This window comes from Megalops cyprinoides, chromosome 12 (genome assembly GCF_013368585.1).
Source record: "Megalops cyprinoides isolate fMegCyp1 chromosome 12, fMegCyp1.pri, whole genome shotgun sequence".
Taxonomy (NCBI): domain Eukaryota; kingdom Metazoa; phylum Chordata; class Actinopteri; order Elopiformes; family Megalopidae; genus Megalops; species Megalops cyprinoides.
The window spans coordinates 17463878-17489666 of NC_050594.1; the positions used below are offsets into that span (position 1 = coordinate 17463878).

The 25789-nt window shown below is 46.3% G+C and overlaps 1 protein-coding gene across 1 annotated transcript in view; it reads right to left on the minus strand.

The window, feature by feature from the left end:
- Positions 1 to 25789, minus strand: part of kif6 (kinesin family member 6) — an 80892-nt gene that overhangs the window by 17381 nt on the left and 37722 nt on the right. The window contains exons 13-15 of the mRNA XM_036542260.1: positions 21064 to 21267; positions 5610 to 5712; positions 4489 to 4544 (exon numbers count right to left, since the gene is read on the minus strand). Of these exons, the coding sequence (XP_036398153.1) occupies positions 4489 to 4544; positions 5610 to 5712; positions 21064 to 21267 (363 nt within the window). The remainder of the gene's footprint in view (positions 1 to 4488; positions 4545 to 5609; positions 5713 to 21063; positions 21268 to 25789) is intronic.

The following is a 25789-nucleotide window of genomic DNA, read 5'->3' on the forward strand; positions in this document are numbered from 1 at the left end:
ACCACAGCTTTACGACACAGAGGAAGTTAACCGCATGCTGAGGTGTATACTGGAGTCAGGGGAGACAGGAGGATTTGCGTGAATGATTGCACTGTCTGTGCTGAGGAGTGGCGCTATACAATGGGGGAGGGAAATTTGCATTGCAAAGCGAATGGGGTTCCACCGGGTCGATTCTAGTACATGGGTCTAATGACCCTGGCAGACATAAGGCTGTCCAGCTCAGCGGAGCTGGATCAAATGTTACGGCAGAATGCCTCATCCCAAACCCTTTCATGTTGCCCCGGCCGCCGGAGTCCGCCAAGCAAATAAATACCAACAATAATCACGGTCGTAATCCTTGAGTGCTTCACGGCGTTGATTCAAGGTTTGGGTCGGCTGGGGCGGCCCTCCGTATGGACACTTCCCAACCCACAGGAACAGGCCTGGGAAGCTGAGCCTCCAACGAACTGACAGGGCCTCCACAGTTGACAACAGGCGCAACGAACCAGACGCCAACGCAGGAGAGACCCGCGGGTTTCCACCATCACATCTGTGACCTCAGGGGCTGTTTATATCTGCCTGCAAACGTCTTTGAGGACCCAGGGCCAAGAAAGTGTGAGTTATACGGGGATCCATCCCGGGGGCTGTGTTCCCGGTGGAGTCCCGGTCTGTTTGGCAGGGCCACGCCCCCTCGCCCCTCTGCCGGTGGTCATCTCCCAGCAGCCCTTGTTCCGGCAGAGACGGGCGCTTCAGGCGGCTGTAGAAGGGAAGGCGAAGAGGTTAACAGATGTTACGCGGTACACAAGGCCGTAAATCCTGTCACATCTGGAAAGACGATCGGGGTCTTGCTTGTTTCGATAGCTCCGTGTCTCTAATCCTGCCAAGCCCATACATCATGCGCTCTCTGACAAATATACCTGTCCCACCACTTTTGAAAGCCATTTGGAACGCGCGGCCGTCCAACAGGACTGAATTCCAAAAGCGCATGCCGGGCCAAGAACAACATCGGCGCTGGGGATTCTGGGAGGAGAGAGTGGGGCGCGCAGTCGGGGTTTGTGATATCTATTTGTGCTTGCTGTCCCTCCTGCCACCCCCGCCTCCTATTCCTGCTGTTCTACAAACTCAGCCGACAAGCTTCGAAAACGTTTCTGCAATTACTGTGCTCTCGTACTGCAAATGAAATTATATTTTGTGTGAAGCAGACTGTGTGACACACCTCAAAGGTGAAGTGCAACGAGCCTGTTTGAACCATGCAACCTTCAGCCACTGCACTATGGTTTGCTGGTTTAGTCTATGATGTAATACTATGCACATTCTGTTACACAACAGAATCAGTCCATTTCTTCCCTATACGTCTGAGCAAACAAATGAGTCTTCTGCATTTCCATTCAATGGCATTAGTATCAAATAAATATATTCTGCAAATGAGATGATTTAGCATTTTTACACTGCTCATGTCCAGAGGGAAAAGCGTGCTGTGAAGGCTGCATTCCAGGGTATAATGTCTGAGATGCATTCAATGGGGTGAAGGGCCAAACTACCAAGCTAACATGCGTGAATTTCAACTGTAATCTTGTGGGGTACTCTCCTTTGGCCATGGCCAAGTGTGGGGCACACTCCACCATTTCATAGTTGCCTGACCTAACACACACACACACACACATGCACACACACACATTCACTAAAGCCATCTACCAGATGTCTCACTACATTGTAGCTACTAAGCTCTTAATTCAATCTGAACCAGGGCTATGGTAGTTTAAATAACCTCTGGGCATGTAATACAAAAGCTCCAACTCCCTCTATGACTTGCTGGTATCCAGAACAACTTGGTGCAGTACCAGTTAAGGTACTGCCCTGTTGACCCGGAGGATGTTGGTTCAAATCCCTCGCTGGATTCTTTCCACTGTCCTCTTAATTTGCTCTCTACATTCAAACTGCAGTTCTGATTAATACTATCTCATCCTCCAGGCTGAACTTCCAGCAAATCTGGGATTCTGTCAATGAGGCTTAAGGGTAACCTACTTCCACTGAGCATTTGATTAAACACAAACAGAGCTGCTGGAATGAGGCTTCTGCAAAGGGATTTCCTGCTTGGTCAGAGCATCATACTGTAACAAGATACATAAAACAAACCCCTCTCTAAAGTAATGCAGGGAGCAAGTACATCCCTGGACACAATAACTGCGGGCGTCAGTCTGTCTGTCATTTTGTCAACACAGCTAATGAGAGAATGTCCACTTCCTGTGCCCACCACCTTTCAAAAACCATCTCTCATGCAACCGATAAAGACACACCAGACTTCAGACACACGCTAAGCAGACAAAACAGGACAGGCCAGGGCATTGTGGGAAACTTGTATTTCAGGCAAATGTCAAATGTGGTGATGTCATCCAGAGCCAGTAGCCAGTGTGAAACTATAGACACAAACAATACACAATGTGTAAACAATCGCAATTAGCAAGTGTTAATTAGAGCATGGGGCGGGGGCACACTGAGCAGTACACCGAGAGCTACAGACCACGGCTCGTTAGCGCTGGGCTTGTTGAAGACGTCCTGGCTAATTTGGTTTACAGGAGCTGCACGACTTGCATGGCAAAAGTAAACCTCTGCTGTGTAAATACGATAATGGCATGCTACTGTGAGCAGGGGATGATGGGATACGCTGGCTGGGACACACTCTCTTTCTCAGCTGTTGGTCTTCCGGTGCTGTCATCACTCCAGCACAGCGGTGGCTATGCAGTCAGATGCTCTGCTGCCGCCCCAGATGACACACTTTCCCTGAATGGACTCATTTGTAGGTACTCAAGAAGAAAGAGTGAGCTCAAAGGCTTTGACGTGAGAAAAGGCAGGAGGAACAATGTTGAAAGGGAGCAAAAATAATTAAGCACATAAAAACACAAACACAATCCGTTCAGCTATAATTGTTTTCAGAACGTGATGAATGTACTAGGGAACATCGTGCGAGTGCAAACTGGGCATGCGACTGAGTAACCAGAACTACGTTGCATGAGCAGGACCAAGCAGTTGTGTGGCTGCTTCAGCGTAGCACCACACAAGGCGGGCTGCTGCTGGGTGATTCCAGATGCTAGCCACACGCTGCAGTCTTTGTTCTGCCTGCATACTCATCTCCCTTATAATGGACTGTGCTTTCTTCTATATTACTTGTCTCACTTTGCACGCAACTTTGTTGATTTTAATTACAACGAGTGGCAAGGATAAGGAGTGTTTTGGTAGTGGTGCAGGTGGAAGTGAAGAAAAGAAAAGCTATTACTCCTGAACAAAAGCTCAAATGAAAGACCACATGACATCATTTTTGCAAGAGGACTTCCCGCATCCACGCTACACCCAACCCTTAATACCTGTTGTATCTTAGTACCCCATGAAACCCTTAATTCCTGTTGAATCAATGGTTATTATAACGCAACTGTTTCCATAAAGAGAAGTTCTTCAGGAACGCAACTGCCTTGCCATCGGAGAACAGACTGTACCATTTAGTCAAATGTCACTGTGGTCGAGAATCACACGAATACCAGCGCTCAGGGATCGCAGGCCTTCTGGGGAGTGAGTGAAGCAGGCATGTAAGCAGGCGGAGGGCACACGATAACTGCATTCAGGCTCGTCCTTGCGAAGGTCAAATTCTCAGCTACAAAGCAACTCTGGACACGCTTAATATACGCTTTCCAAAAGAGAAAACATAGACCGCCCCCCCCCCCCCCCCCCCCCCCCCCCCCGCAAACTGGGAAAGACTTTGGCGGCGGAGTCGTGCGGCCCAGTTAGTGTTTTGAATGGGGGGGGTTGGGTGGAGGTGGGGGGGGGGTGCTTCCTGAGGAACGCTCCGGGCCCTTCATCTCTCGCCGCCTGGCAGTGAAAGCCTACCTGTCAGGGACATTACGCAGAAAAGTGCAGGGGTTGTGCTTACGGAACATCCATAAAACCGCTTGATCCGGGCCAGTAAAACTCGCGGTGCCGGAAGAGAAGTGGGTGGAAAACAGAACCTCCTGTCCTGGAGCAGGCCCGGAATGTGCTGATCGTCACTTCTCCCGGGCCACTGCGGGGACGGGACCCGGCGCGGATCTGTTCATTAAGCGGCTGCAGCCGACCGGCGGGGAGGGGGGGGGGGGGGGGGGGGTGGTATGGTCCGGGGAGTTTGGGAACGTAGATAAACAGGGAGCTGCAGGAGGCCTGTTTGCCATTAGGGTAATGATGACGATGATGATAGAGTACTGTTAACAGCCAGCTTTTGTTATTTATTCACAATTCAGGAGCATAAATAATTAGAGACTAGGGAGAGACAGGTCTTAAAAACACACACACACATATGGGACACAACAGATATTTACTCACAAGAACACAGGAACACACAGAGTAACAAGGGAAAATGACAGCAAACACACACACACACACACACATACACACACACACACACACACACACACACACACACACACACACACACACATACACACACAAGGTTCTGGTTTTAGGTGGACTTGGCAGGCTACTCACTGACTCTGCTCCTGGCGTCGTTCACCTGCTCCCCGAGGGCCTTGGCTTCAGCGAACCTGCATAGGGACACATCATTCAGAGAGCCACAGTGACAGAGAGACATGGGGGACATTCGCACAGCCAATAGGACAAAGCCAGAAAAAAAAAGGGAAACAGAGTAGGGATCTAAGGAGACACCAAGTTAGAAGGACAATGGTGACAAATCACAGTCAAGATTAAGGACCAACAGACAGCCAGTCAGCATGTCCGGGGAACACCCAGCTGCGGACTGGTGGCTACAGCACGACATCACTACATCTGCCTGGGCAGTAGAGTGTGGACCCTGCAGCCCGGTCCAAATGAACGCCTGCAGAAGTGTAAGTAATGTCAGTAACCCTGTGTAAGCACAGCAGTGGAGGGAAACCTAAACCTTTAAAGCTCCATCACACTGGACTGGGACAAGAGGCAGCTCTATGCACACAGGAGAGAGTCACAGACACCTGCAGGAGGTAGAGCCTGAGCCACCTCATAGTCTCTGAGTGGGTCATTAAAATATACCCTTAAGGTCTTATTAAACCCTTGAAGAGATTTCCCCCAGTTTTTCCTAGACTGAAAGGCAAAAGGCATTCTTTTGTTGGTTTTCATTTCATGCAGAGGAACGAATGGATTCCCGTATCATAACCACCCAATCTCAAGACAGTTCTACAGCTGTCCCTTTCCAAGCAGTCCTGACTCCGACCCATGTGAATTGGGCAAGGACTGGTTATTGTCGTACACTACATGGCACAGCCTAATTAACATGCTTATAGGGCATCATTGGCATGTTTTACAGACATCCTTTTGCAGGGCAATCAACAATGCTTTCAAAGTTACATCTGCAACCAATTTCCTGTGCACAGTTGAGTTTTTACTGGGTAAAGCGTAGTACCTTGCCCCATCTTCCAAGTGCACTGCACCAAAGATTCAAACCCACAACCTGCATGCAGAATCTAGTGCCCACTCCATTACTCCACCCCGTCACCCAGCGGCTCAAACGTAAATTCACTAACCACTCTTCACCCCTGCTACTCACTTCTATCTGAGCACGATGTTAGACCATCACTTTTACCACTGATCACCCACTTCTTCCTCCCACCACTGACCTCTGCTTGAGCAGGGCTTTGTTGTCATCGATGGTCACGCTGTCCTCATGATCTCTCCTGAAGATCTCAAATGCCTCCTGCCGGCCCATGGACAGCTCCGGCCCTGGGGAGTGAAAAGAGTGCACGAGTTGGACCAAACGACCAAGCCAAAGCCGCGGTGCAGTGCGGGCCCCACCACTGCAGTCGCCGTTCAAACAGGTTATTCGTGACAGTGTTTTTTGGCTGTGATGCGTTCCCACGGGAAAGCCTGGTCTAGGGGTGTCAGCAGAAGAAGCACCGCTCTCTGCTCGGTCCGGCTTCAAACGGAGCAGACACTGGTCTGGCGCGCAGATGGGAACATTGGAACCGCATCAAAAAACACTGGTCACCCACTGCTAAATAATTACAAACCTGGTGCCACGCTCTTACATGTCAGCAGACAGAAATATTAACAGAAAAACTGCCATTTCAAATGAATTTACATAAGCAGATGTGTAATTCTTTAGTTGAAAATGACCTTTACAAATGAAAAGGGTGAGAACAGTAGTCTGAAGAACATACAGGGGAAGATTTGTGTGACAGGAGATAGGTTTCTCTCTGGCTTGGTGCTCACCCATTACAAGTCTGTTTTCTTTGCTTGTTGCCTGGGTGATCTGCTCCAGTGAATGTAGGCACTTATTGAGCAGAGATAATCTGCTGAGGGTTTCCAGAGCAGCACGACTCATACTGGAGACCTCTCATCTTTAGTGTTCCTTGAGGCCATGCCCCTCTACTACTCATCTTCATGTCATTATCCCTGGATAGTTAACAAGCTCAGGCTGGTGACTAAGGCAATCACCACCAGCAGAGCACATGTTGGCACACGGGTGCCGATGAGGAGGCGACCAGGAACATCGGCTCTTGCAGGTAATGAGTCACAGGGAGCCCACTCCCAACACACGAAGGAGAGGAACCACTTTGCAAGCAGATGCTAATGATTCAAAGAAAGTGGTTCAAATGGCCAGAACATCCGTCATCACAGCGTGTTGCAATGGAATTAGCGCTAGCGTAACGAGGCTATAAACAGCGCTCGGGAATACAGGCATCCCACTGCTGCACCATGCCCCTCTCAATTTTTCACCTCCAAATGGCTTTAGCAGGCACACTGGTGGAACAGAGAGCATGTGCACCTTGTAAATGAGAGGGCAGGGCAACTGTTTTCCGGGCAATCGCACCGACAAACTCCTGGGCATAGCTGTGCCTTGGTGCTTCCGTTCCGCACAGCTGGATCCCTGGTTAACTTGGAGTCCAGTCTCCCCCGTCAGCCCATGCTCTCTGACGCATGGCGCATTTCATCATATAGACTGCGTGACAACCAGCTGCCCCCTCTCTCCTGCGGTTTCTCAGTTGCCTGATATGCAGCAGTACAGATGAGATGTACAGCATGTATCATTTACTTCGCCTTTTCGCATGCTCTTGCCCAGGAGACTGATCTCAGCGCAGTCAGGCAAGATTTAGATTCCTGACATAGTTTATGAATAGCATAACGTGAGAAACCCTGGTACACACGCACCCCGGGGTTTCTGTTCACCAGAGAGCCAGTAAATTAGGACGCGCTGCGGCAATACACAGACGCCTGCCCCATGAGGCCCTGGGGTACCGCTCGGACTGTGAGCGGGAGAGGGGGCAAGACGGCTCTTCCTCAGTTGCTCTCAGCTCAGATATGATGAACAGATATTGGGAAGGATGAAATTAAAAACAAAGAGGAAAAACAAACTTTGATCTCGGCACAGCAAACTAACAGGGCAAAGACAACCACAGCCGCTGTGGTCATACAAATATTGCAGCCGTGTCTGGAGGGAGGCGGGTGCAGAGGGGGGAGTACAGTATGTCTGGAATATCATGGGCATCACAGTCAGGGTCACTCACGCAAACCTGCAGACGGAAACCTCAGGAACATAGTATGTGCTTAAAGACACTGACAGACAAGCCATCACCCACAGAGGGACTAATGGGCAGTGGGGTGACAGAGGACCTAGGGAACCACACATGACTGACCTACCGACAATCTGTCTCTACAGTACATTATGACACGACAAGAGACAGGACCATCAAAATACAAAATGCCTCTCTATTCACTAAAGATCTCTGACTGGCAACTATGTATTGATTTCTGACAAAAGCATGACAGTGTCATACCTCTGCTTACGTGTGGCACTCCTTATTGAGCCAAAGGCAGAGAAACTGACATGTTTGAAGTTACTCCAGACAGAAACATGTCAATTCACCATTCGGCTGCTTTGCAGCCGTGGACCGATGACAGGAGTGCGTACAAATGCAACTGCAAACGGGGGAAAACCCCTGACAGCTGTTTGTTTTTGAGAGATTACCGCTGAAGGGAAACACATGCTCTCTGTGTGGAGGTTTCTCAGGCGAGGGCCCCCGCACTGCTGGGCCTCTCACTAGGCTCTGCGTGACTACCCTGCCCTAGGTGGAAAAACTCTGGTCCAAACTGGGCTCAGATCAGTCTAAGTGACATGCCTGGTTTTGGTTCTGCAGAGTAACCCAATAATCAGGCCACAAGGCCTACCACCATGCATTTTCTTTCTTCTGTTATTATTATTATTATTATTATTTTTTTTACAATTGGGAAGATTTATAGATGCATATTTTCAGGAAAATTATGAAGAAACCTCTGACTGTTTGTTTTCAACCATCCCCCCCCCCCCCCCCCCCCCCCCCCAGTGTTACACTGTGATGTGAGTCAGTGTTTCAAAGTGAGTGCTTGACTCATTGGTGACCCTGCTGTGCGCTCACTGAGGTTGGTGAACACACTGTAGAGAATGCATAGAGCCCCAGAGAGCTAATAATATCACCATGACAGACTGCAACGTCAGACAACCCCTGTGTTGAGACTAGCAATACAGTCATGTTTAGAATCTTAGCCAGATGAACAAGAAATACTCCAAAAATAAGCTAAGAATTAGCCCTTGTCACTCAAGGTGTCTAGACTGGGGAGGGTGAATTCATGACGGCGGCCCTGTGCTGCCTCGTAAGCTCCACTGGCACGCACCATCTCTTTATCGGACCACAGAATAAAATACGCTGTCTGAACCCGTCAGAGTGAGCCACACACTCATTCAGCAGACTAACTGCTGTAAATTCTGCAAATTTAACTGTAATATCACAGGTGAACACTCCAGAAAAATTTAAATAGCTTTATAAAAAATAAAATAATAAAAAGATGGCAGCCACCACCTTTCAGAAAAGTCCTGTCAACAGCACAGAGTAGCTGCCTATATCCTTCACTCTGGGTGCAGCCAATATGTCTGTGACCCAGATAGACATTGGTCTGTTGTTATCTTCTCTTCCTTTGAGTTCATCCAGTCCTGGATTGGCCCATGGCCTTCATCTCTTTACTGCATTTGCAAGCCATGCACAAAACACTAAATATTTACATCTGGATAGGAGTTGCTGGAGATCATCCTGGGTGCTGCTCAGGTGTCCAGAGAACTCAGTGTCTGAGCCTTGAGAAGACCATAACACTGCCTCAGAACTCAACTCATGTGTATACTGTTCTTCAACCCTGGAAAATTATTTTCAGTTTTCAAAATGGATAAAAAGTTCTAGATAAAGAGATGAAGCAGAGCTTGGTAAAGCTGCACTTAAAGGGTTTGGAACACTAGCTGATGTACATTAACTTACCTACCAGAACACAGTCCAGCCATTTCCTCTGTATGTGACCTGGTCTGTTCAGCTTCTCTGTGGCAGCTTTTTGCAAAAAATAGTGGCAAATATTTTGCAGTGGAGTTTTGTATCAAGCATGGGTCTAGAAACAGGGCTATACATAAACACTGTCACATTCTCATAAACGAGCACGGTATAGGAGCTGATATCCTTATATAGTAATGTATAAAGTCACGCCACATGTGAAATATGGTGACTTTCAGCCCTCAGAGAGCCATTGTCCTGTGCATTTTCATCTTTCACATACTTTCAGTATCTGAAGATACAAAGCAGAGTGGAAACAGAACTGGATTCCACTGTTTCAGCAGCTTCATTTATTTGCATCTTGAAAATGTTTAAGCACCACTGATTTATCACGATCCTGTTTAGTCTAGACTGGGCAGCGTCTGTATCCTTAGTTGTCCTTCATGTGATGGCTAAGTCAGAATGGCCGCTGACATAACCATCCAGTGGGCAGAGTCCAGGAGAAAGCAGGTGGTAAAAGCTACCTTTGATAAAGCAGATGTGGATCAGAAAGCAAGAGAACTCTGCTACCTCTCACAGACAGAGACAAAGAGTGAGTGAATAAAGTGGACAGAATGAGAGAGGGGGACAGCTCAAGGATAGAGAGAGAGAAGAGAGAGAGAGAGAGAGAGAGAGACGGAACAGAGGGGACAGGGGAAGGGAAGAAGAGTCTGAGACAGGTCCAAGCCTTCCTCTGCCACATCAGGCCGGAGTGTGAGCATCAGAAATCTCCAGGCCTGTGTGGAACATGTGGTAAAGGTAGAGTGGCGTGAGAGGCCTGCTGACTCCTAAGGCCCTGCGTGCAAGTGTTTGCTCTTGTGACACAAAGGCAAGCCTACTCTGTCTACAAACAGCAGGGTCCCCTGTCCGTTCCTGGGTTTGTGGCTGCTGCCGCATCTGGGACCACATCTGTTCGCTCAGCCCAGCCACTTTGATTACAAACAAACACAAATTACATACAGGGGAACAACTCATGTCGGGGGCGAGGGGTTGATCATGGTGAGATTAAAGAAGGCTAAAACTCATCAGAAAGAATGACCCACCAGTGGGAGGATGACATTTATTTGATTAGTAGAAACAATATTTAGATGCAGGCTAAAAATAAACATCAATACGCCTCGCGCAAGTTAATTATAGAAGTCCAGAGGAGCAAATGGAAACCATAGAAAGGATTTCTAATGACAGTGTCAGCCAATCACTCAATAGCAGTGCAGGGGAGGAGCCTGTTTTCAAATCCCTCAGAGGCTTTGTCATTTACCAACAGCAATGATTTATTCTGCGCTTCCATGTCAATACAGAGGAGGAACAGGTCTGACTGTGCCAAGCGTGCTGTCTGTTCCCACAGATGCTGTTCTGTACATATTAAATCCCCTTCTCATATCTCTCACGGCAAGGGAACAGCGTATTTTTCTGACTGCCGCACGCAGGTCGGCGAAAGAAATGTGACCTGCGGTGTGCCTGCTCAGCATGGCAACTTAACCATCCATTGCTGTTTCCTGAAATGCAACACTGCACGTGCAACCTGTATTTTAACAAACGCAGCATTAAAGCCTAATCTGGACACAAGATCCAGCAACAAGGAGACTTCAGCCCAGACCACAACAAATCAGACACGTTCAGCAAAATGCTCTGTCTAGGCAAACAAACCAAAACCCGGCGGAAAAGCTGAGAAAGCCAGCTATGATCTCACATTGACTTCAGGAAGTAAGCAGGATATCACGAAGGTGTGTTTCTGTGAGCCTGATAATGCATTGTAAAAGAGACAGCAATGTAACAGGGAGCACGTAACTGCTACGTGGTTTCACACTGATGCATTTCGTGGTGTAATTAAACAGGGTTATGGCTAATTTGTGGCTGGGTTTATGGTTAAGGTAAGAAGAAGGATTTCACTTTAGGTAAAGGGTAGAAATGAGGTCATGGCTAGGATTGAGACGTAATTCCACAGACATCAAAATCCAGTTCTACCTTATTCGTAATACTTTGTGGATACAATGTAGTTGTACATTAGTACCCATTAGAAGTTAAAATGTAATTGCAAAGGTAAACGTATACTTAACAATAAAGTTTTGCAGCCAGCATCTTGTCTTTTGGCCATTTGTGGATTGTATTTACTCCTGGTGATGCTTGATCTCAATATTTGTCCATTATTATGCCACAAAGCCCTGTGCATGTATGTGAACACAATGAACAAAATCAAGTACCATTGTCAAGAAATTAGGTGTTTGTTAAATTCCTTCCTTTGAAAGTGACTAAAGGAAGTTTACCAGTAACACGAATGACCTCATAGGAAATTTATGGCAACAAGTTTGTGGAATTTTGTTTTTTATTTTTGGAAAATCCTGATTGAAACCAGGGAACGTTTCGGATACAGATCTTGCGAAAACCAACCTCAACGAATTCCTGGGAGAGCAACAAGTCGGAAACCAGCCTCGGCTCTGCTATGTAAAAAGCCTCATTCCTGACATGTTTGTTCGCGAGAGCCATGACATCACATGATACAGCAGGACACAGTCTGTGTCATAAAGACTTCAGTCTGCCTGTTTCGCCAAGACTGCCTTTCGCTATGCTGTGCTGTGAGTGAAGCTCTGCCGTTTAAGGGCTTCATTTGGGCAGCGTGTGGTGGGAGAACCACAGAGCTGCAGCGAGCACGCTGCTGCGTGGGTGAGCCACTCTATTGTTGTAGCACATTCTTGACTAAGAGGGAACAGAGATGATGAGTCAACTGAAAGGCACTGAACTACCTCCACAACAAATAAACAAAAATAGCACGCCAAGACATTACAGCCAGTGTCGACATACGCGCCTTCTTCATTCTCGGGTTGTTTTTTGTGTCCCAAATCCAGACATCCCCAAGCCCAGGCCAGAAGAAGTACTGTACCATAGATGTCATATGAGAACTGAAGCTTTTTCTCAGACTGCCTCAGCTCAGGGTGACAAATTTTCCATCAGTTAGAAGCACATGGGGAAACTTTGCACCCCTGACACCCCCCCTATGCCCATAGGGTCCCACCACAGCGGAGACATAGAGGGCTGAAATCACCATCTGCTGTGCCAGGCCCAGCAGCACATTTCCACATCCGTATGCAGTTCCCTCTAAAGGCAGAAACACTTCATTTCACAGGAACCTAAGCTAACCCCCTACCCTACCTGCATGTCTCTCCCCCCACAGCCCCGCCACAGAGACACACAACCAGATACACACCCATGATGCCAGGCTCCTCTTGCCTGCCCTCTGTTTTGGGAAACACACCAACCCCCACCACCCCCCACCCCCATCTACTTTGCCCACAGAGGGCTGTAACCCAAGAGCAGGCTTGCGACTCTGTCCCCGTGTCCGATTCAGATGTTCTCAGCTAACCCGGTCATCCCTCCACAGGTGCCTCCACTGCTGACCTCATTATCTCAGCAGGACATGTGACCTGAACCCAGCAGAAAGTGTGCCTTGCATTGTTCCCCCCCCGAGGGGGACAAAGGGAGGGAAGGATAGCCGCTGTAATTCTGAAATACAACAGAAATACACAGCCTGCCCTCTCTATGCGCTATAAACTCAATTACAGGCAGGAGGGGAAAAGGATATATCCATAAAGTCACTGTGAATTTAATCAATGGCTATAGGGCAGACCTCAGAGCACAGGGAGACACAGCAGAAAATGCAAGGCCTGTCCAGAACAGCTCTCTGCTCTCTTACCAGAGTTTTTACATGACATTTTGAAAAATTAGACTGCTTGTGGGTGAGACCAAACATCTGCTCAGAGGAGGCTAATTTTGGAGAGGAAAGGCCCTAGCTCCGGGTCAGCCACTGCAGGCGCGGTTTGTACTCAAAGGTCACGCTCATTATGTGCATTAGCGTTAATGTGGAGAGGGACCAAGAACAATCATTATGCAGCAGTCACTACCCATACAGCCTGACGGCTCTTAGCTGGATTCCTCCAGATAACCTTAAGCATACAAGAATATACCATAATGTGTAGTGGGTGGAAGACGGGGATTATTTTTTTGGTCATTGTGAATATTACTGTATGTTGTGCAGTAATGTATGTACATTACTGTATTTATTTCAATTGGTAAACTGTATGCAACACCTGGGTATGTGATCCAGTAAGAGTAAAAGGGGAATCACTGAGTGATGGGTGCGACTTTTGCATCCTCATCCTCCATTAGCAGTTACGACGAGATAAGTTAGTGAGATGGACAGGACACAAAGAGAACGTGGCCCAGGGACACTGCTCTGTTCTGACAGTGGTGGATCTATTTCAGGGCAGGCTTAGCCTGCGGGTCACGCCCTTCTAGCCCACTCCCGATCCCAGCTGCAGGACGGACAAGCACGCGCCACTGTCGCTGGCAAGGGCCTTTGCACTTTCGTCATGCATTAAGGCTGCTGGCAGAATCCCTGAGCACCCATAAATAGTGCCCTCGGTTGACCAAAACACGCTCAGGAACTCTGCTTGAGGAGATCCTGAGGAGGATGTGGAATGGATTCAACTGGAACTTCTAGTCACATTTTATATTAATTGCCATGTACTTTTTTACTGCACTGCAGTTAAATATGTAAGTACTATGCAACTGCAAACAGGTGCTACGTAACTGTATAAGCAATGTATACCAGAGCCAATAGCCATGCCACCCTTTGACCTTTTCTTGCCTGCTGGCTGAGCTAAATGGCGGCAGGTTTGGATAGTATTTGGATGGGAAAGCTCACGGAAAAACTGAGCAGCATCTGTAAGTGGTATTAGTGGGCCAGCAGGGGGCTGGTTTATCTATTGACCAAGCAGAAGACCTATGCACCAGAGCAAAGGCACTGGGTGATAGAAGACTGTCTTTCAGACGAGATGTTAAGTCCAGGTCTGGACTCACTGAAGTTATTAAAGATCCCCTGACACTTAAGGGATTCTCTGGTGTATTAGCCAAATTCCAAATCTGTTTATGGGATTTAATACTCCCTGAGTTTAACTGGCTAAATCATTCCTGTCTTTCTCATCTCCACTGATTTGTGTAGTGAGCATTCTGGAGCAAAATGGCTACCCTGCATCAATTGGTTGTGTGGTAAACTTTCATGGTAGTTGAGGTGAGCTATTCCACCTTCCACCATGCTTTGAGTGCCACATAAAATACCATTCATCATTCACCATGCAACTTCACAGCATAAGGTGCATGAATTGATTTGCGGTTAGACTTGCAGTTGATTTCAAGTCAGATTTAGGATTGAAGTAAGGTCTGCGTAAGGTGGTTTGAGGTGAAGGGTAATGCTAGGCTTATTCAGATCTATGAATCTTTTAATGTAATCTACGTAATTCCACCAACCAAACAGCTCACATTTTCAAATTTGCTATAACTACATGTTGTTATATCACTGCATTGATACATAGTGTTTTCTAAAGTAACTCCTACATTGTTACATTGACAAAAGGTTGATTTAACATTAAATGCTATTGAGCATCCTCAGTGATTCTCTATGTTCCTATCCACCTCCACCTTTCAGAGCTCAAGCGGTCTCTGTTATTACGCATATCTGTTTTGACCATCAACCTGGAGTAATAGACTGATGACTGCAAGCTGTTTTGTCTAATCCTCAGCTCGACACAGCTGTTGTCAGGGTTCCCATTCTAATCCCATTATATTTTCCATGACTGTTCAATGACGTTTTAAGGATAAATGTATGATATTCAAGGATCATTTTTATTGCTGAAATGGTAAAATTCCTGTGAAATTGGGCTTGTTTGGAGGATGGAATTGCAGGGTGAAATACCTTGTGAAATGCATTACTGTTAATATTTTACATCTACATGGACTCACTTTCAAATGCTCTTGGCAGCAAATATCAACAAAGCTGGCAAGGTAGTCACTTTGTTAGCAACATCTATACATTCAGATTGATAGTCTTGATGGTAAATGACATAAAGTTTATGTCTATAAGAAATTGGGACATGTTTCACCCACTGTAAAATACAAAAGAATGCCATGACTTTGCAAGAACAGTGAAATGCTTGACCATTTTCCATAACCTTCCTCACTGAATAAAATATTTTCAGGGATTTCCAAGGACCATGGGGACTGTCATGAGTCCATGATGCTTGTTCTGCTTTAGACATGGGACATATGTGCATGTACACACTGTGAATGCCCCTGGAGAGTGGCATCTGCCAACCAAATCAATCAATGAGATTAGTTATTGACTCCACAATCCTACTGATTCCAACTGCATCTGATTTATCAAGGAAGGAAAATCAAAGACTTCCCTCTCACAACCATCTCAAACAGATGCTGGTCTCAGAAGAAGCAATGTTTAGAAAGATATCCAAAGAAAACTGGCTTTCCTTATGGGGCTGCTCAGTCCAAGGTTTACACCTTTGATGAGAAAGAGTGCAAAGGAGTCCTGCAAAACCAAACTAAACATTAAAATTACTGGTTTCCAGGAAGTAACACAGAGGATTCAACATGCCTAAGCAACACAGCCAAAAGTCCACAAAGTTCCTCTACTTCAGAAATTCACCATAAATGTTGTGATGTTCTTTGGCTGATCTCTTTTCTTATAATTAAGCACATCTGTCTCAAGGGCTGAACTTCAGGGGCTCAGGGGCTGAGTTGTCACAGGGGCCTGTGGGACATTTAGATACTTACTGCATCCGAGTTCAGTGTTCAGCAGCTCACTGCATCTGTGTTCAGCTTGTTCGGTAGCCCACTCCTGGGTGTGCAGTGTGGTCATTATCTCATGTGTTGAGTTTGGACACGAACTGCTCCATCACTCCAGCTGCTGGACCGCTGCTGTACAATTAGGGCAGGGCTCTGTCGCTCAAGATGTTTGGCGGGGCGCAGGAGTGGCAGGAGTGAGGCCTTGAGTCGGTGGAAGCTATATTTGGGCGAGCTCTGTAAATAACACGTTGGCCACGGAGAGAAGCCCAGGCGCGTCCTCCAGCGTGGCACTAATTACATTCGGTCACTCCTGGAATTCACAAGTATTTTTACGAGAGAGGGAGAGAGGAGCTGGAACCGTTTTCGAGAGAAGGCACATTGGCTCTTCGAAATATTTCACAGAGGTTTTCACCACTGCACCTTCAGCAATTAAAGAGCTAAGCCAATGCCTCCATTACCTCCATTAAAGTCTCACCCCTCCTCTTCCTGAGTCCAAACTCATACTCCTCTCCAAATTCAAACCTCCCTCCTGCTGTGTGGTTGCCTAAAGCAGACATTAGGCAGGCCTCCCGTGGCTCACACTGCTTACCTATGGGGTTTATTCTCATGACAAATGAAAGACCTCAGCATACAGCTAAATGTAATGAAAATGACCATGACTCTGCCCTTCTGTGTGATATATTTGTGACATCATCTCTTAAACAGAGGAAATCTGAAATACACTGTGATATTCTTTGCTGTGTGTAACCATTTTATTTCAGAATACTGTTAACTGCTGTTTTGACAGCTTTAACATCGTATTCCTCAAGAAGAGATGGAAAATTATGCAAGGAAATGAGATATGTGGATCTCAGTACTTGGACTGATGCACCGCTGGGACCATGTGCATGTCATTGAAGCACGAAATGGTCCAACACCAATAAGTACCAGGACTGTTAGTAAGGGATTCTCGCTTAAAAAATGGACACTGATTAGTCAACTACTGTATGCGTGAGAGCATATCTATCATACATGATGTCAGAGCAGGAAGTAAGCGTCCTTGACCAGCGCTGACAGCTGGATGGCCAATCGCAGACTGTACTGTGGCTTCTCTACTGCATTTAGCCAGGGCAAGCACCTCAGAAACCCAGACCGCCATGGACGTCCAATACAGCTCAGCAGGATGGGTGAAAATGAAAATAACTCAGCCCGAGATATGAACTGCAGAGAGCTCACTTCCACAGAGCCCCCGGGCTCTTCCACAACCTGAGAATCTCTGTCATCCCAGCAAACGCAGATGGAGAAACGCTGAAATATCTGATGGCTTGAACCACTCTTGCAGGCTGATACGCTGGAATTTCAGCCTTCCGTGACACACAAAATTGCTGCGCTTTAAAATCGTAATTGCCACAACGATTATTTCGCCATCAGGTAAAGCATTTTCCATTTGCTGACAGTGGCCCACACCATGCAAATATCCATCACTCAACATGGAAGGAAGCGCTTCTGAAAATGTCATTTGAGGGAAGTTCTTGCCTAAGAGTGGCCTTGCCAAAAACAGCCCCTTACGTGTTTTAAATGCTCCCTGTCCTGTATTGAAGCTCAGCAGATTCTGCTGTGTTCGCAACTATTCAGATTCTTGTACGTTTGTCAGAATCAGTATGTGTCCATTGCTCTCTCCTAGTTCAAAATAAGTGCTAGTAGAGCAAACCAGTAACACAGCTCCTGCTTTGAAGTGGGGAGCTTTCAGAAATGAAAAAGAACCACAAACCACATCACGTTCTAACACTGATTTTCTTTTTGTTTTGCCCAGGAAATAAAGGATTGTACTAAACCTGGGTTTAATGTTTTATAAATAAAACTAATGTTTGCATGTTGGGGAGTGTTGGGTCAAATCTGAGATTTAACCCTACATTATTCATCCCATAGCTGTAGCTGGTATGTAATCTATCTGAATTCTAAGATCAAATTGAGCATATGCTAAATGTGTGCAGTGAGAAATACATACTTCTATGGTTGGATGTTCTTCATGAGTTTGTACCTGGAATATGATTTCAGATGTATGCTAAACCAATGTTCCTAGATGTTAGTCACATGTCAGCTTAAATCAACTTGCATTTAGATGTAGAGGCACCTGAGATGTGAACATTCCCCTGGCCTTGGCAGAAATCCCAACAGATGCAATGAAAATACATAAGTGAGTAGGGGGACCGTTACCTCCTTTAGCAACTGCTCACAATCGCTGCCACAGTATTCTTAGTGCAGATAAGGGCCCTGATTGCAAAGCAGCGACACCATGCAGTGGACAGGGAGGCAGCATACTATTACTGGCCAAGCAGACTGAGATGAGCTCCAGCAGCTAATCATCTCCCGCAGTTTTCCAGAAACTAATAGCCGAGGGTACCTCAGGGCACAAGCTCTTGGCTTTGGTATCCCATCTCCGAGTCGGTTGGGATCGTTTTGGTCTCCAGAATGCCTTTCGGAAAACCCACGGGGACGTGCATGACACGTGCGCGTCATTTATCAACATTTTCTAAACAGTCGCTCGAGGAGCATTCCCCCATTCCGCTGCTTGATTGATTCCCTCCTAACAAGAACTGGACGGCATTGAAACACAGGCTTTTTTTTTTTAATGGTCTCTTCTTTCTAAACCCTGTTTGCAATTACTCTCACTGGTCCCATTACCGACTGGGGCATCATTACCCAAAAATGTCTAATGGAGCCCAATGACAGAACTGTGGTCATAGAGAGCGAACCGCTGACTCAGTTTGATGAGTTACTGGCTCACTTTGTTCACCAGAGCCACAATCACTGTTATTATCAGAGCTCAGGTTTATCATCAGGCAAAGTCTCTACAAAACCAAAATGAAATGGGGAAAACCAAACAAACACCGGCCGCCATCAGGGACCTCTGCCTCCGAGGGCGAGGGCTCAGCTTTCGGCTGCTTCTTTAACGTCTTGTTTTTGTTAGGCCGTGTTTAAACCACCAGGTCCAACAAAAGCAATGTCGGTGCGCCGGTATCCCCTTTTTTACTGGACTGTGACTGGATCCTTTGGACTCATTACATTCTTTTCCAGTGCTAAAGTGTGCTGTGAAAATATCAGTGTGGGCACCCGCTTCGTGGACATTAGCGTTAATGGCATCAGCTTCTGAATGGCCGTCTGTGTTGACTCTGAAACATACCCTGCCCCCGAGAGCGATCCAATAGTTACTTACACTTATCAAAATAGGTTTCTGCCTAATTAACTCACATTGGTAAGCATACATGAGGTTTAAGGATGTCTTCCATGTGCAGCTTAAGATATATGAAAAAGTCCCTAATCCTGCATAGGGAGCTGCTTCAGTGGCCTAGTGGTTGGAGGGTTACATCTGATGTGGTCAGTTAGTGGATTCAGGTCACATGAAGTTCAGCTAGTGTCCCATCCAGGAGTCACTTCTTCAGACCACACAACTCATCACATGATCAGACTTTCCTCCAGTCAGGCTCTGTGATGGTCAGTAATTACTGTAAATTGCCATTTGACATTACTTTTATTTTAGTGTCAATAAAATTGAGCTGCATTCATCCATTCAAAAGGAAACTGCTGTATGTGGTCCATGCAATGATACAGTTTAAAAATAGTGCAGCGTTGGGAGTTCTGCTGGGACATCACAAGGCTGGGGTTCCAATCTATAGTAAATCCTGATGAAGGGAAATTGGTTTGCCCATAGTCTTTCCAAACACTGCCCCAATGGACAAATTAAATCAGCGTGACCATAGCGTAGCGCCATGACATTCCTGTTCTGAAAGATCACCTCGCTATGCTGTATATCTCCCCCTGATTTATTCCCTTCTCATCCAACCATCCCCCTCCTCCATCTAATACATTGTAATACAGTTCATTTCCAAAAACCTGTGAAACTTTTATTTGGCTTAATGGTTTGCCATAATCACAAATCCCCCTTTTTATGAGTTGGATTGGTGGCCTGAGCTGCTGAACAAACAGACAAACCTTAGAGTGCTGAGGTGGGACATGGGGCTGTGAAACCTTCCACCGACCCTCCATTACGGCTCTCTGCGCACCACTAAAACTGGCCCTGACATCACAAGAGAATAGATCACTGGTTCCAACCGACTACGCTGTGACTCAGACATGTACAGCTCGACCCGCTGCATGCCTCCCCTGAGCAGAACAAGATGGGAACGACACTAAGGTCTTTGGCATTTCAATAATTTATGATAAGTAAGAGCAGATGCTTTATGAGCACACTTTATTATGTGTTAGCCTATTTTCAGAGGACAGAAAGGAAACCCATATTCTATATGTCATCACTGAGGTTGCTGTGCTTTTGGTTGCCCACAAAACAAACAGCGGCATTTCCAAGAGACCCAATTATGCGATGCAAATCCAAGCCCTGACACTAAACAATTAATAGACTTGCTGATGAATTGGATTTGAGGTTTGCAGCCTTAATACCAGAACCATCATAGAGCAATATCTTACCATATTTTCACAGAACCAAATTAGCCCTGCTACACATACTAAATTACGCATGATGACATGACGGCTTGACAAACGTGTGATTTGTAAGTAGAACCGGCCCAGTGTTCTACGGATGTGGATTTTTCTTTTCTGGTTATTTAGCAATTTAACTAAACAGCTTCTGTCTAACAGCACATTCATACCTCAGTAGGACTAAAGCAGAGACGCACGGGTCATGCAAACAGAAGAATGACTGTTGTGAGAAGTGAGCAGCTATGTGGTGAAGACCATGAAACAGCCAACATCCTCCTCTGTCTTCTTTGGCTCTGGTGCTTATGTTCATTGGAAGGAGGCTTCAACAATAAGCCTGGGCCTCCCAGATGGATAACACTGTAAATTCCTCCCCTCTGTGCCCCCTCCAACCCACCCCAGGATGAAATAGTCTCTATAGGGTGCACCTAAGCTTGAGGGGGCCTTCTTTACAATTGAGTCATACTGATCAGATGAAAAGTGAGGTATCGATATCAATAAGCATTGAAGTAACCACTGCACAGGACCTCATACTGAATTATCAGTCTCCACTGCTACTTCCTGACACAGCCTAACTGCCTAAACAGGTAAAATGTGTGAGTGAAAGTCTCATGCATGTGTGCGTGCCTGCGCAGTGCCACACCTTGTCTCCTGTGCAGTGCGTTTGAAGTGCCGCTGTCACAGGGGACGGCCTCTTTGTCCTGGCTCATTCTGGACTCAGCCGGCATTGCTGTGGACGACTGCAGGGAATGCCAGGATTGTGGTTGGCCGTTGATGAAAACGGCCAGCTGTGCGGCCGCATCCTGGGCCTTCTTCTTCTCCTTCTTCAGCATGTTCACCAGCACACCTGAGGAAATACCGTCAAGGGAAAAGGCAGAGGGTGGAGGCTGGAGGCTGGAGTAAGGCTGGAGTAATCGCTCAAACCTGTGGTCTAAACATCACTCTTACGCTGTTCCCACCCAGCAGTGCCTTAACCCACCATGAACAGCTTCCCCAAAGCCATGCATTTCATCACCCTTCTCAACCACCAGCAATGAGCCATCGACACAAGTTTCTGTATCTGTCAGTGTGATGCCTGTTACAGACGGAGTAAATATTCAGCTTCCTCTGCGAAAAGTAAATAAGAAACAGCAGTGGTTTCCCTGGTATGTACAAGTTAAAAAAAATAAAAGTACAAGTAATGGGTACATTCCAGAGTTCAGTTCAGTTTTAAAAAAACATACATGACCATAAAATATATTATTTGAAATCTGACATGTACTCTACCTCTGACAATAAAGCATAATGAGATGTCATGGTCTGGTATGAATCAGGGGAGCGGAGAGGAGCCTGGGAGGCGGGACACGGTGCCAAGATTCCAGAACATCTTCTCCTTCTCGTGCACATGTCACCGGCCGATTAAAACACTGCCCAGACCCCATCTCGCACCCGCGACCCCTGGTGCCCCCCAACTTTGGATTTATCATCTCGCTCTTCTGGGAGGGGGTCCACTTCATCTCTGCTCACTCAGATATGCACACAAATTCACCCCCAAGTGATTCTGCAATGTTACAGTGTCCAAACCCCATGATCGCATAAACGGACAGTCATCCTCAAACATGTGTCAGACTGGTAATGTACAGCAGGGATATACTTCCGCTGAAGGTTAGGTTGCCAGGAACAAAGGAAATACAACTGCACTTGGCAAAGACAAAAGCCATGAAAGAATGCATCTGCAAGCTGAAATTTATCCTGATGACAGAGTTAAAAGTTTAAATCATGGTGAGGTTTTGAATAACTTCCCCAAAGCTCCACAATGTGCAAAACCTTTCCATAGATCTACTTGATCTTTGGTCCCCCCTCTCATAAGAAACAAAAGACTAACCACCACCACAAAGAAATTCATACTGCTGATGGGACACTATGTCTTGTCTTGCCACACACTCACGCACACACACCCACACACATGTGCACATGCGCACAAACACAAATGCACACAATCACACAAGCACATAAACAAACTAGTTGGCTGTAATCAAATAAACCACCCTCAACCCTTAATAACAAACAGAACAAAACAGGGAGATTGTGAGATTTAAAGAGAAGCTTGTCACCACATTTTGTGTGGGCAGGGGATGTCACACACTAGTGTCAGGGTGCTTTACCTTGCATGTGGCTATGACTGTGTGACTGCACACCTGCATTTCATATGGACGTGTGTGTGTGTGTGTGTGTGTGTGAGAGAGAAAGAGAGAGAGAGACACAGAAAGAGAGAGACTGGAACAGAAAAAGCTATGTGAATTATTGCTTGCCTGTGTATGTGTGCGTGTGTGTGAATGAGAAACAGAAACAGGGAAGGACTGAGAAAAACAGACATGGAGAAAGACTTGAATAGAGAAAGATATGTGAAGCAGGCCCCATGTCCGTGCATGCATCTGCATGTGAATGAGAAACACATAGGAAGAGAAAGATAAAGAGATGGAGAGAAACTGGACCAGAGAGAGATATGTTACTGTCTGATGCATTTGTCTTTGATGATGGATAGACCTGAGCATAAGCAGATGATCTACCACTTGACTGTGGGTAATTAGAGAGCTCCACCTCCAAAGCACGCTTGATACAGACCATAGAGCAAAGAGCCATGAAGAGACACTGATCTGACAAGGTCCAAGCCTCATATGAGACACAGGTGAGCAATATTTCAAAATGAGGCAACTGAGACTTTTGTGCAAACATGCTCAAAGATACCATATATCTACAGTGGAAAAAAGCACTCAATCAAAACAAACTGGCAAAGCACAAACAGTCCTGACATAATAGAGCTGGTTTTTTTGTGGTGGATGGAAAAAGCAGGAGCGCCGTGCTTGAAAATATCAAAATGTTTCAAATGACAAGTACTTAACTAAGTGGTATTTGTGTAGAAGCAGTCGGATTGTGTTCACAGTGTGATCTATAAAAACCGCAAAAGACACTGAGCCAGGCAGTGCCAGCAATCGTGCCAACGCTCATGCCAGCTTAGCGGTTGGTGGCGAATGCGTTCACTGACACGGCCTGGCACGGTTGCCCCTTGTCTCTTGCCATGGTTATTTCGCCCTCCTACTGTTTGGAAGTCTCGGGGCATGACCACATTTCAATAAACATGACCCCAATACCCGGGGCGAGTTCCAGAGGGCGGACCTTTATTAGAAAACTCTCCTCTCTCTTCCTCGTCTCATACTTGGCTCACAAAATGACCTCAGTGAGAAACCTAAACTGCAACTTCAACTGCAAACTACTTTCACCCTCTTTTTCCATTTTTTTGTTGCTGTTTTCCAGAGCTGTGCCTTTTCAAAGTTCAACACAAGCCATGGCACAAGACTGTCACTTTTCAAAGTCCCTACGAAGTGACATGGCCCTCACACTGATGGCCGATTGGCTCATTGCTCACTAGTGACTCCCACTGGCTGCCCATATCATTTCACTGCAGGCTCAGGGTACAAAATGACACATGCGCTTCTTTTATGAGGCCAATGAAATGCCACTGTTCTGCTTCTGATCAGAGGTCACAGGGTCGGGTCACATAGGTCACGCATATGTCAAAAACACATGGCCAAACACCAAATTGTCAGACAACCTAAACAACCCCTTGAGACTGTGTTCCAAAAGGCACAGTGGACAGCAGATTTCCTTAAGATATCAGGCTGCAATGGGGAGAACATGGCAGATCAGGACATGTACACTCCCTTTGGAACCACGAGATTTACGTGAATCCCAGGAAAAATATGAGCCCACGTCACAAGCATTGCATGCCAGAGCCACAGGGCAGCAACAGCTCTCATTGAAAATTCCTCAACACAAAAGGTCAAACAATATCTTAAAAAAGCACAGTCCATAGTCAAAGGGTTCCTAAAGTTTTTTTTTTTTTTTTTTTTAACTTGAGGAAAGAGTACAAAGCAAGCAAGGCCTTTTACAACTGAAGACTCAACCACCCATCCTTGGACCATTCCCTGCAAAGCATTGCAGGGGTAGTGAGGTGGGGCAGGGCAATGGAGGAATCATGGGGCCAGTGAGACAGGATGGATTGTCTTTTAATTGCACAGACAAGCGGGAGATTCTGTGGATTCAGCATGGGGAGAGCCATTGCACTGACATCATGTCTTGGAGAACTTGTGAACATGTTTACCACTCCCTGGGAGCTGGGGAGATGAAGAAAATGCTTCAGAGCCGTGCTGATCATCATTAGCAGCCCATCTCAAGAAATTCCACAACAGTATCACAATAATAACACAAACATTAGGAACGCCACGTCCTATTACAGTTATTATGCAATGGGACAGACAAACAAACGACAACTCACTTAACAAGTGGGCGCCTTCGTTATTAGCTCCAAAAAGCTGTAAATATTTGGAGGGAATCAAAATGGTAAAAGTTTACAAGAAAAAAAAAATATGATGAGTTATTGTTACAGGAGTTTGTCAGATCACGTATTCAATTATCTCATTGCTTATCTCATTCCTGGAGTAATCCAGTTAAGTGAAGCTACAATGTTTGCGTATTTTACTGGTTGACCGCTGACCCCAGCCCAGCTGCTGCGTCTCAGCCCAGCTGCTCCCTGCCTCTTCAAGAAACGGTCAAAGCTGTAAAACAGAGTGTCGTGCTTACGGTTTGACACACTTTTAGAGTAAAGAGAGGACACATGGTGCCAGACAGGGGAGGGAAAGGGCAGAAGAGCTTTTTTTCCGGCTTTGCAGGCCCAGGTGGGTTGCTGCTCCATGAGAGAACACTATATCCTACACTGGGCTCCAAGCCCAGGGGGATATGAGCTGGGATGGGAATCTAAGCTGCAGCAATAAATTTGGGTTCATTATTGGGATAGAGGGAATCTTCGCTTCATCATGTTTACATGCCATCTAATATTGGTTTATTACATGGAGTGCTCCCTAAATCTCACCATCTCATCACTTACATAAACACCTAATTACAGATCACATATGTGGCGCATCAGACTGTACACATGATTAATTATTACCAGCATCTGCATCTTACTTGCATTACTGGCATTCTTCTGCACATGTGCTTGTCTGCAACTTAAACAACTGCAGCCTGACCATTTCATTTCTTTCTCTTTCTTCCTCCCTCTCCCTCTTGTTGTTTTGTCTTTCTGAATTCTTCACTCTCTATGCCTATCACCTTATTTCTGTAACTTTTTCTTCTGTTCTTTCCTTGCTGTCTGAGGAAGACAGACTGTAACAGGTTCCAGGTGTGCAGCATGCCTGCAGAAACTTCTCCCGCACTGTGCTGAGGTAGGGCAGGCCGAGTTTACAGCACCAGCTTCTATAGAAGCCACAATCTCTCATTACTGCAGTAATCTTTGAATATCAGCCTGGTGGCAGTAGAAACGACTCCTCATG